We start from the raw sequence: 12,445 nt of genomic DNA, 5'->3' as shown, positions 1-12,445 counted from the left end.
CAAACTTAGTAAAACGCCTTCATGTCCATGACATCCACTGCAATCCCGAAGGGTGAAGAGCAGGGCAAGCCTGCTCCAGAATAAGTGATGAGCAATTCAAACCTCAGCAAATCAAACCTCAGCGCAGATCTGATCAGGTGACCTCACTGGTTGTACCATCGGGAGACCTGCAGTGCATTTTTAATACACCACTTCATGTTCCCAACATGAATATACATGAGTGGGTGTGGCCATTAGAGTGGTTGTTCCGCCTCCTCATGAATATTCATTAACCACAAAATGACACTAGACCAGGGCTTCTCAAATTCCAGGTCGTGCAGGCCGCAGGGTCTGCTGGTGTTTTCTCCAACCAGATAAAGAACAACACCACCTTGTACTACACCACCTACATTTCACTAATGAGCTTTACTTCCTGGACCAAGGAGGTAGCACAATCAGTGGGAATCTGGTGGTGTAGTACATAGTCAAAGCAAATACCGTACAATGGAATTGTACTCCATCTGACCTGTGCTCTGTGTATTTTACGTCGCTTGGGATAAAAGCATCGGCCAAATAAGATGGAACCTTGCGGGCACTGCGGCCCGCAGGACCTGGAGACGGGCAGTGCTGCACCTGACCATCTGAGAGAGAGGAAGCTAGGCCGAGAGGATGGAAGGAGGACAGGAGCGGTGCGTCTGGGTGCCGCAGGGAAACTGTGGCATGTGACACCTCGATTCGGGCGGTACCTTCATCATCAGGACCACGGTGTTGAGGGCGATCATGGTCAGCACGGTGTACTCAAACGAGGGAGAGACCACGAAATGCCACAGGCGGTACTGGAAGGTCTGCCGGTTCTGGGGCATGTAGCGGGTCAGGGGTTTGGCGCTGATGGTGAAGTCTATGCAGGCCCTCTGCAAGAGAGAAGGGAGAGACCGGCAGTTTCACGGAGCGTGGTCCAAACAGCGCTCAAATCCCGTTCAGACTGTGCTCAAGTCACACTCTATATGATGATGTTTTCATGATGTGCTGTGCTGCTCTGGTGTATTTATTTACGTATTCTATTTAGCATCGTTTATGATGCTTATTGTTTTGTATTGATGTAAGACCTAAGACCTAATTTCCCCCATGGGGTCAATGAAGTCTCTGTCTGTCTGTCTTCCTGTCCAAGGCTACAACTCACAGCACAGTGTGTGTGTGCGCGTGTGTGTGTGTGTGTGCGTCTGTGCATGTGCATTTCTACCTCGTTCTTCTCTAGGCTGCACTCCTCCATCATCTTGTCTCCCTGCTCCTGGAAGGTGATGATGATGAGGGCCACAAAGATGTTGACGAAGAAGAAGGGGAAGACCACAAAGTACACCACGTAGAAGATGGACATCTCCATGCGGTTCCCTCTGCTTGGGCCCCTGTCCTCCTCGGTCACATCTACAGAGTGCTGCAGCACCCTAAGGAAACAGCAGCCATCTCACACCACCCAAACATCTCTACTGCCATCTCACACCACACAAACATCTCTACTGCCATCTCACCCCACCCAAACATCTCTACTGCCATCTCACCCCACCCAAACATCTCTACTGCCATCTCACACCACCCAAACATCTCTACTGCCATCTCACACCACACAAACATCTCTACTGCCATCTCACACCACCCAAACATCTCTACTGCCATCTCACACCAAACAAACATCTCTACTGCCATCTCACACCACCCAAACATCTCTACTGCCACCCACATCACCCAAACATCTCTACTGCCATCTCACACCAAACAAACATCTCTACTGCCATCTCACACCACCCAAACATCTCTACTGCCACCCACATCACCCAAACATCTCTACTGCCATCTCACACCACCCAAACAACTCTACTGCCATCTCACACCACCCAAATATCTCTACTGGTGTGCAGTATTGGGGTGTATTGGGGTGTAGTACAGTGAGGGGTACAGTATTGGGGTGTAGTACAGTGAGAGGCACATTATTGGGTGTAGTACAGTGAGGGGTACAGTATTGGGTGTAGTACAGTGCGGAGTACAGTATTGGGCAGGATTGGGGTGTAGTACAGTGAGGGGTACAGTATTGGGGTGTAGCACAGTGAGGGGTACAGTATTGGGGTGTAGTACAGTGAGGGGTACAGTATTGGAGTGTAGTAGAGTGAGGGGTACAGTATTGGGGTGTAGTACAGTGAGGGGTACAGTATTGGGGTATAGTACAGTGAGGGGCACAGTATTGGGGTGTAGGGGCATAACTCACTGTGGCCAGCCCTCCCCTGTAGACACGGTGAACAGCGTGAGTAGGGCCCAGATCACGTTGTCATAGTGAAACTCGTGTCTCTTCCACTCCCTCTTCTTCACCTCCTTCTTGTCCTTCTCATAATCGATATAGTACCCCCTAGAGGACAGAGACGAGCATTACATCTGCAGAACCAAACAGACCAGTGTGTACACTGGTTTTTGCTCCAAGCGTAATAACAAGCTCTGTGCGGTAATGAGCTGCTAATTCCTCTTAATCAGACACTTTCACAGTCTATTAAAGGGCGATTAACCCTCTTAAAATCACATTATGCCAGAAATAGCTATGTACACCCTAACAAATAAATGTCCCATATTCACATCCCAGGAATTTCAATTAGCCATAGCAACATATGCTTTCAACTCAGTTTTACTTCTATATCCTGTACTATATGGCAAATCATTCCAGTCGGAAAAAGGTTCAATGACAGAGAGTTTTCACTTACAGCAAATGGCAACAAGCCAAGAACTTAAACACATTTTCAACAACCTTAATGGATCAAAAGATTGGCTTTGACAAAATCCAGCACAGAGTGGGTCCCCAGGACCGAGACTGGGAACCACAGGAATAGACCCCGCAGCAAAACCTTTTTCCAGAGCAGCACACCACAGCACAGCTCAGCTCAGCTCAGCATAGCATAGCACAGTGCAGCGCAGAGCAGAACAGCTCAGCTGAGCACAGCTCACCACAGTACAGCACAGCTCAGCGCAACACAGCTTTCCATCAAATCAGCGAACACACATCAGGCCAGTGTGGTTGGACCTGCACAGGACACATTGCTTTGCTGAACTTTTGTAAAAAATATCACCCCTCAAACCTGCCCTCTCATCTGCAGATACTAGGTCTCTACACCCCAAAAGGTTCACCACAGAAGAGCGGGTGAAGCTTCCTGTTCTTCTGCTCCTCAACTGAGGAGCAGCCTGCCTCTGAGGAGCAGCCTGCTTCTGAGGAGCAGCCTGTATCTGAGGAGCAGCCTGCCTGTGTGGAGCAGCCTGCCTCTGAGGAGCAGCCTGTCTCTGAGGAGCAGCCTGTCGCTGAGGAGCAGCCTGCTTCTGAGGAGCAGCCTGTATCTGAGGAGCAGCCTGCCTGTGTGGAGCAGCCTGCCTCTGAGGAGCAGCCTGTCGCTGAGGAGCAGCCTGCTTCTGAGGAGCAGCCTGTATCTGAGGAGCAGCCTGCCTGTGTGGAGCAGCCTGCCTCTGAGGAGCAGCCTGCCTCTGAGGAGCAGCCTGTCGCTGAGGAGCAGCCTGCTTCTGAGGAGCAGCCTGTATCTGAGGAGCAGCCTGCCTGTGTGGAGCAGCCTGCCTCTGAGGAGCAGCCTGTCGCTGAGGAGCAGCCTGCTTCTGAGGAGCAGCCTGTATCTGAGGAGCAGCCTGCCTCTGAGGAGCAGCCTGTCGCTGAGGAGCAGCCTGCTTCTGAGGAGCAGCCTGTATCTGAGGAGCAGCCTGCCTGTGTGGAGCAGCCTGCCTCTGAGGAGCAGCCTGTTTCTGTGGAGCAGCCTGCTTCTGAGGAGCAGCCTGTTTCTGAGGAGCAGCCTACCTGTGTGGAGCAGCCTGCTTCTGAGGAGCAGCCTGCTGCCAATTATTAAAATCCACTGAAGACACATCTATCAGCTCTTAGCTGTTTTCATGGTTTGTCCTTATTTTATTGTCTATCTGGTTTTTATGTGTGATTAATAACAATGCGTTTATTTATTTTTAAAAGTATACTGATATCGTTAGCATTTTATAAAATCGTGTTTATGTTTTTTGTTTTCTCAGAGCGGGTGGATTTTTGGGAGGACGCTTACTGGCACTCCTTTTGGGTGTCCTTGGACCCGTCGGTGCAGTAGAAGAACTTCCCCTTGAACAGCTGCACAGCGATGACGGCGAAGATGAACATGAAGAGCTTGTAGACGATGAGGATGTTGAAGACGTTCTTCAGGGAGGTGACCACACAGTCAAAGACTGCCTGCAGAGAGGGATGGAGAGATGGAGAAAAAGGAAGAGAGAGGGGGAGAGAGAGAGAGAGCAAGAAGGAGAGGGAGAGATGGAGGAGAGAGGAAGAGAGAGAGAGAAGGACAGAGACGGAGAGAGAGAGGACAGAGAGGGAGAGGAAGAGAGAGAGGGACAGAGAGGGAGAGAGAGAGGGAGAGAGTGAGAGAGGGAGGAAGAGAGAGAGAGAAAGAGGACGAGAGAGAGTGAGAGAGAGAAAGATGATCATTATTGGAATGCATTAAAAATGGTAAAGAAACAGCTGCAGGTAAATCTACAGGTAAAGAAATGGCTTCGGGTAAATCTTCAGGGAGAGAAACAGCCACAGGTAAATCTTCAGGGAGAGAAACAGCTTCAGGTGAATCTACGGGCAAAGGTGGAGCTACAGGTAAAGCTCCAGGTAAGGAAACGAGTAGGCGAAGCAGCAGGTAAAGAAAAAGAAGGGTAGAGATACAGGTAAAGAAGCAGCAAGGTAAAGCTGCAGGTACCTTAAGTTTAGGGAGTCTCTTAATGGTCTTGAGCGGCCGCAGGACTCTGAGGACACGGAGGGACTTGATGGTCTTGATGTCCCGCCCCTTATTGTTCCTGCGGAAACAGACACGCCTGTCACTCACAACCCCGCCCTGTCTGCTCGTTCGTTCACACTCACACACGTGCACACACACACGTGCACACACGCTTGTGACACACAGAAACCCGCTCTGACAGACAACAGTGAGAGAAAATAATAAGGTAACAACTGATCACTGACATATGTCTGTATATACAAACAAAATATACAGCATAATTCACCACTTCATATGACTGCATATATAAAAGATATATACAGCATAATTCATCACTTCACATGACTGTATATATAAAGGATATATACAGCATAATTCACCACTTCATATGTCTGTATATATAAAGGATATATACAGCATAATTCACCACTTCACATGACTGTATATATAAAGGATATATACAGCATAATTAACCACTTCATATGACTGTTTATATAAAGGATACATACAGCATAATTCACCACTTCATATGACTGTATATAACATGCCCAATCAGGGCCATGAGTATGCAGGTTTTAATTCCATCCAATCACCTATCCGGCTGATTTCACTAATTAACACTCCTTCAACTAGGGTGGATGGAACTAATTAGTGAAATCAGCACGTGTAGTGATTGGTTGGAATGAAAACCTGCATACTCTCGACCCTCACATGATGTATGCCCCTCACATGGGCATACATCTATATATACACATGAAATAAACAGCATATTTCACCACTAGTTAAAACTAGTGTCTCTAGTGTGTAGGTTGGCAATAGAGATCAGCAATGATGAACAAACAGGCAATCACATGTATGCACACATACACATAAACATAAACACACACACATACATACATAAAACATCACGTTCAGCAGAGAACATCACAACGGGAATACGAGAAGTATTTTTACCCAATCAAATTCCTGGCAGCCCCACAGTGACAATAATCCACAGGAAGAACAGAGAAACAGAGGCTTAGAGAGATAGAGGGGGGAAAAGGCACATCTCCAGAGAACACATCTACACTCACAACGAAGAAAACGCACCATTATTCCCAGTGCTGGAGCTCCCCACTCCCCACTCCCCCCCCCCCCAACCCCTTCCGCCAGCTTCCTGTTTCCTTGGAGAGTTTAACGCAGTCACATACAGGCCGTGTTCAGATGTGCCCAGCACTCCCACACACACCACACACACGCTGCACACGCACCCCACACACATCGCACATGCACCCCACACACACTACGTACCCGCCGCACACACTCACACACACCGCACACACACACACACACACACACACACACACACACACTGCACACACACCACGTACACGCCGCACACACACACACCACGTACACGCCCCACACACACTGCGTACACGCCGCACACACTCCCACACACCGCACACACACACGGGGCGGGGTGGGGGGGGGGGGGGGTCAGGTGCCCAGCGGAAAAGCTCAGCCGGAAGGGCGTGGGCAGGGCGTGGGCCGGAACTGCAGGGCACGGGGCTGCACAGGGTGCATGGTGGGGTACGAGGCGGGGTACTGGGCGTGGCTGGGTGGGGCGGGGGGGCGGAGCAGGGGGCGAGGCGCGGTACGCGGCGGGAATGGTGGCGGCGCTCAGACTCACGTGAGCGCGAAGGCGATCAGGGCCCCCACCACCACGATGAAGTCCAGAATGTTCCACAGGTCCCGGAAGTACGAGCCGTCGTGCAGGATCAGGCCCTGGTCGATCATCTGGAGCCGAGACACAGCCGGCCAATCACTCACTGAGCTTGCCAACCATGTGACTGAATGCGGCCTGAACCAGCCAATCGTTTTTTAAACCCACAGAACCGACCGATCATCTTTCAGACCCACATAGAAGTGAACAATCATTGTTTTTAAACCCCCACAGAACCATCAGAAAAAATAAACCATCATCGTTTAAACCCACGTAGAAAGGACCAATCAGCTTTCACTATCCACACAAGTGAAGATAATCTCAGAAACATAGCCACTCCTCATTATGCAGTAGCAATCTAACACCGCTGAAGGCTAACGTGCTAAATCCTTAATCCTGCACCCTGGCTTGGAACTCGTTGCAGAAACAGCGAAGTTGCTGTTCCGACATGCCTCTGTACTACGGGGGGGGGGGGGGGGGGGGCGGCAGGGGGGCGGGCGGGGGGAAGCCCACCCTAGACTTTGTGCTCATGTACATTTTATTTTCTCTGCAGTGAGTTTAAAGTGAACATACAGTATTATTATTGTTATTTTAAATTTGTGCAGTTCCCCCAGTGTTCGCGTGGGATTCCTCCGGGTACTCCGGTTTCCTCCCACAGTCCAAATACATGCAGGCTCCAGGGCTCAGTGGCAAATGAGATGTCAGCCTCACTACCCGGTTTAAATAAAGGTTAAATAGAAATTTGTTTTAGGAGCCTGGTGCATACGAATGTGCTGCCTTCACATCCGTAGTCTCTGAAGACACACCGAAGCGGCCAATCAGCTGTGGAACATGCAATGAACTGACCAATGAGCAGAGGACAGACACTGAATTGGCCAATCAGACGAGAGTTGGCGTCCATTGGGCAACACTCACCTTTATGATCATTTCGAAGGTGAAGACTCCGGTGAACACGTAGTCAAAGTAACGAAGAACCTGCAGCACACCGGAAAAAAAAATTATGCAACAATTTTAAGTATGCAATTAATCATCCTACAGTAGGACTTGCAGCACTCAAATCAATTCTATAGCAACGGTGTCATCGTTCTCCCTGGTCACTCACAAACACCACCATGCATTCATGTCACAGTTTAATAGCGTCAGAAAGGGGGCAGCTGACTGGGTCAGGTCACAGGAACGGGACAGTCAACAGGACAGTTACAGAACTGGGACTCGCTTATTGTTTGAATCTTCCCTGGATCAGCATGACTGTCGTCTACGTGAGGGCCATGGTCTGTCCACATTATCAGGATAAAGCATAAGCCTCTTCTTGTTGTCGCCCCACAGTGGTGGAACGAGCAACCAACAAACACCAGAACTACTGAATCAATTGGAGGCAGTTGGATCTGATTAGGGTGATTCACTTTGTCGCAGTGGGATTTGGTTAGGGTGATTCACTTTGTTATGGCGAGAGTTAGTTCAGGTGACTCGCTTTGTTTCGGTCGGAGTTGATTAAGGTGATTCGCTTTGTTTCGGTCGGAGTTGGTTAAGGTGACTCACTTTGTCATGGCGGGAGTTGGTTAAGATGACTCACTTTGTTGCGGTCGAGTTGGTTAAGGTGACTCACTTTGTTTCGGTCGGAGTTGGTTAAGGTGACTCACTTTGTTTCGGTCGGAGTTGGTTAAGGTGACTCACTTTGTTTCGGTCGGAGTTGGTGCACACAGGGTCCTCGGCTGCCAGGGCGATGCTGCTGGCCACAATCACCAGCAGGATGGTCATCTCAAAATAGCGCAGGTTCACCACATAGTGACACACCCTCCGGATCCTGGAGTAACAGCACATCGGCAGAATTTACACAAAGTACAACTGACCCTGTGTGTGTGTGAGAGTGTGTGAGTGTGAGTGTAGGAGTGTGTGCGTAATCTTACGGGTTGGTGGCAGTAAACAGGAACATGCTGTCTGGTGGTACAGCTTTAGGGGGGATGTGGGTTTCCTCTTCCTCCTCTTCATCCTCCTTCTCAGACCGGGAGGGTTCTGTGTCCTTACTGTTCTCTGCAGAAAAGGTCCATTACAATGCTCAGGGCATGGCGCATTAATATATTGTCCCTGCAGAGGGTGCTAGTGAGCAGGCAGGCCTCACCAAAAATAATTCCGGCGTGCTTACACAGGAGAACGAGATGAAGCTCTCAATGCAGGCAGAAAACAGAAAAACCAATTTACTGCCACATACAACTCCATTTCTCCACCAATCCCCTTCCACTTTACACCCTACTCAGTGCTGATTGGACCACTGGAACATCTCAACTCTGTAAAAATTCTTACATCAGTTTTGATAATTAGATTGATTGCACACTTTCAATTGTATTCTGTGCCTGTCATTAGTGTCAGTATTACCAGGATCTCTGTGCCTGTGGTTGTGTCAGTACTGTGATGATGTCTGTGCCTGTGGTTGTGTGTCAGTGCTGTGGGGTTGTCTGTTCTTGTGGTTGTGTCAGTACTGCAGGGTTGTGTGTCAGTACTGCAGGGTTGTGTGTCAGTATTGCAGGACTGTATGTCAGTATTGCAGGGTTGTCTTGTGCCAGTGGTTGTGTGTCAGTACTGCAGGATTGTGTTTCAGTACTGCGGGGTTGCGTGTCAGTACTGCGGGGTTGCGTGTCAGTACTGCGGGGTTGTCTATGCCCTGAGGTTGCGTGTCAGTACTGTGGGGTTGTTACATTACATTACATTACAGGCATTTGGCAGACGCTCTTATCCAGAGCGACGTACAACAAAGTGTATAACCATAACCAGGAACAAGTATGACGAAACCCCTAGAGAGAAGTACCGGTCCAAGTACAGGGAACAACCGCATAGTTCAACTTGGACCCTGATGGTTTAAACTGATTAACACTAACAACGAGAACGGCAACAACGCAATCTATGGAAAAATAAAAATAAATAAAAATACAAGTAGTCGTTAAGACAGGCGCATCAACTAAGTCACCTATGAAACAGCTGCCTAGTTACAACCCTAAGTTTTTGTCATTTACAGGGGGGAAGGGAGGGATGGGGAGAGGTGCAGCCTGAAGAGGTGGGTCTTCAGTCGTCGTTTGAAATGGGTCACAGTCTCAGCTGTTCTGACCTCCACAAGGAGGTCATTCCACCATCGTGGGGCCAGAACAGACAGGAGACGTGTTCTGGAAGTGCAGGTGCGAAGAGGGGGAGGTGCTAGGCGTCCTGAGGTTGTGTGTCAGTACTGCAGGGTTGCGTGTCAGTACTGCGGGGTTGCGTGTCAGTACTGCGGGGTTGCGTGTCAGTACTGCGGGGTTGTCTATGCCCAGTGGTTGCGTGTCAGTACTGCAGGGTTGTCTTGTGCCTGTGGTTGCATGTCAGTACTGCAAGGTTGCGTGTCAGTACTGCGGGTTGCGTGTCAGTACTGCGGGGTTGTCTATGCCCAGTGGTTGCGTGTCAGTACTGCAGGATTGTCTGTGCCCTGTGGTTGCATGTCAGTACTGCAAGGTTGCGTGTCAGTACTGCGGGGTTGCGTGTCAGTACTGCGGGGTTGCGTGTCAGTACTGCGGGGTTGCGTGTCAGTACTGCGGGGTTGGTGGCACAGTACCTGTCATGGGGGTGAGCTCCAGCAGCGACTGCACACCCGCCACCTCGACCACCACGCTGGAATCCAAGGGCATGGCTTCGCGGTTCAGAGCGGCAGGGTTGGTGTCAGCATCGATTCCACCCAGAGAGGGGTCAGTGCCCTGGAGGAGGGGCTCCTCTGGCTCCCCCGTGGGGGGCAGCTCCCCCTGCAGCCCGTCCTCGGCCCCGCCCTCCTCGGGACGGGCGGCGCTCAGCATGGGCTGGGTCTCCTGGGTCTCGCAGAACGCGGGGAACTCGCCCAGATCAGGGGCAGCGTCCTCCAGCCTGCAAGCAGACAGGAAGCGGAGGAGAGTTCAGCGCAGTGCGAGGGGTCTCGCTGTTACCATGGGAACCCCACTCACTCCAGCTCCAGGCGCGGAGGGCGGGAGTCTCTCTGTGTTTCAGTGTTTGGTTCATTTGAGTGTTTGAGCCCGGTGTGGAGAGAGAGAGAGAGCGACTCTTCACCTGGCTGGGTCCTGTCCTCTCCCCGTCAGAGCGCCATCTTCCTCATCCTCGGCCTTCCTCCCCTCGTCCGCGCGACTCTCCTCCCGCTCCTCCGAGGGCTCGCAGAGCTCCTGGCCGGGGGGGCGGGGCGCGTCTTCGTGGGGGGGTTCGCGGGGGCGGGATTCGCGGTGGCGGTGTCGCCGCGGGGGGCGGGCGCAGTCGTCGGGGCCCAGGCCGGCGCCGGGCGGGGGGGGGGCGGAAGCGGCGGACCACCCGCTGCCTGCGGTTCCCGTTGAGGCCGCGGGGGTGGCGGTCCTCCAGGGGGAAGGGCTGCGATTCGGGCGGCTCGGGGAGGGGCATGGCCACGGACAGCGGCGAGTCAGGCAGGCGGGCGGGGCTGTCCGCCGGGGACAGGGCGGGCCGGCCCTGCAGGTGCGCGCTGGAGGGCGTGTCCCCCTCCTCGCCGGGGCCGCCGAACAGCACCTCGCGGCTGGCCATCTGCCTCCTCTTCCTCAGCTGGTTGGTCCGCTGCTCCCACACAGACATGTTCATCCTCTTCCTCCTCTCCCTCCGGCAGCCCGGCGGGGCGGTCAGCGGCTGCTGGTCCGGGGCCTCTGATTGGTCCCCCGGCCCTCCCTCGTCAGCGAAGACGGGTCTGCTCCGGTGGATGGCGCGCTTCCTGTACAGGTAGTGCCTCCTCCTCCGGCTGCAGGAAGCCAACCACACACAGTACGGCAGGCACGGAGGGACAAAACACAGTCACTACAGTCAGTACGGAGAACACAAAAACGCGTACAGACCGCATGAAACATTTACACGGTGGTCATCTGGACTACTGTGAGTGAGTGAGTGCACAAATACATTCTTTTAAATGATTTTGGCTTTGAGGTTAATAAATAATAAAAACGTCTGAAAGAAAAATATACCTGGACACTGGGGTTTTTAGAAAAACACAAAGGATTTGTCAAGAGAAGGAAAAGGGGAGAGGAATGGAGAGGTTGGTAGATTACAAAACAAACTAGAGAAAAACATCAATGAAAAAACTAAAATCCAAGCATAAATCTGTATTTTTTTAAGGTTTCGGGAGAAAGGCATTTGAAAATGGGAACCAAAGATGCGAGCGGAGCTGAAGAGTGGGAATATAAGGGAACAGACGGCGTTACTTACTGGTACTGGTAATCTTGTGTAATCCACGCAATCAATGAGCGGTTTGGTTGAAAACAAGACATTAGTGCTTTCATGAAGAGACAGAAAACAGCCCCAGCGACAGCATCCAAAACACAGAAACAAGGCGCTGCTGCAAGGCGCCAGTCTGATATCGAATCACCAGTGTGATATCGAATCACCAGTTTGATATCGCATCACCAGTCTGATATCGAATCACCAATTTGACATCAAATAATTCTCATGATATTTCTGATATCGAATCATCATTTGGATATCAAATGGAGTCTGACATCGAGCGCAGTTTGTGAATGTTTTTTGCACACCTCCCTTCATTTCAGAGCCAAGCTGAGGACTAATTGGGGATACAGACTTTTACTTCCAGCAGAAGAATCCGCCAGCTGCGCAAATCTGTGGGGTGGGGTGGGGGGGGCGCATGTTTTGGGCTGTCGCACGGGTAGGCAAAGCGTCACATGACAACCAGACGGTGAGATCAAGAACAAACAGGGACGTCTGGAGCGTCTGACACACAGAGGGGAGGAGCACAGGACGTTCCGAAGGATGGCACAGGAACAGGAAACCCACAGAAACCATGGCGACGTTCTTGCCGAAGCTCAGGAGGAGCTCCGTGTTTGTGTTTCTGCGTTGGGGGGGGGGGGGGTGTTGGGTCAGGGTGGGGGGGTTATGGAACATGCTGGAGAAGGCTCTGGCTAATTGGGGGTGGGCAGGAGGGGAGGTGGGAGGTAGAATAGAGCATGCAGCCCTAAACTAGCAAGCTTCCACCTGT

General features: G+C 51.4%; 1 protein-coding gene across 1 annotated transcript in view; it reads right to left on the bottom strand.

Moving 5' to 3' along the window:
* LOC118229538 (voltage-dependent R-type calcium channel subunit alpha-1E-like) overlaps positions 1–12,445 on the bottom strand; it is a 91,625-nt gene that overhangs the window by 13,364 nt on the left and 65,816 nt on the right. The window contains exons 21-33 of the mRNA XM_035421571.1: positions 10,712–11,200; positions 10,516–10,677; positions 10,034–10,335; positions 8,364–8,487; positions 8,131–8,260; positions 7,372–7,431; positions 6,424–6,530; positions 5,706–5,717; positions 4,734–4,830; positions 4,062–4,222; positions 2,237–2,374; positions 1,220–1,421; positions 726–890 (exon numbers count right to left, since the gene is read on the bottom strand). Of these exons, the coding sequence (XP_035277462.1) occupies positions 726–890; positions 1,220–1,421; positions 2,237–2,374; positions 4,062–4,222; positions 4,734–4,830; positions 5,706–5,717; positions 6,424–6,530; positions 7,372–7,431; positions 8,131–8,260; positions 8,364–8,487; positions 10,034–10,335; positions 10,516–10,677; positions 10,712–11,200 (2,149 nt within the window). The remainder of the gene's footprint in view (positions 1–725; positions 891–1,219; positions 1,422–2,236; positions 2,375–4,061; positions 4,223–4,733; positions 4,831–5,705; positions 5,718–6,423; positions 6,531–7,371; positions 7,432–8,130; positions 8,261–8,363; positions 8,488–10,033; positions 10,336–10,515; positions 10,678–10,711; positions 11,201–12,445) is intronic.

The sequence above is a fragment of the Anguilla anguilla genome, chromosome 6 (assembly GCF_013347855.1).
Source record: "Anguilla anguilla isolate fAngAng1 chromosome 6, fAngAng1.pri, whole genome shotgun sequence".
Taxonomy (NCBI): domain Eukaryota; kingdom Metazoa; phylum Chordata; class Actinopteri; order Anguilliformes; family Anguillidae; genus Anguilla; species Anguilla anguilla.
The sequence above is the reverse complement of the archived record's forward strand: the minus strand, read 5'-3'. Positions and strand labels throughout refer to the sequence as shown.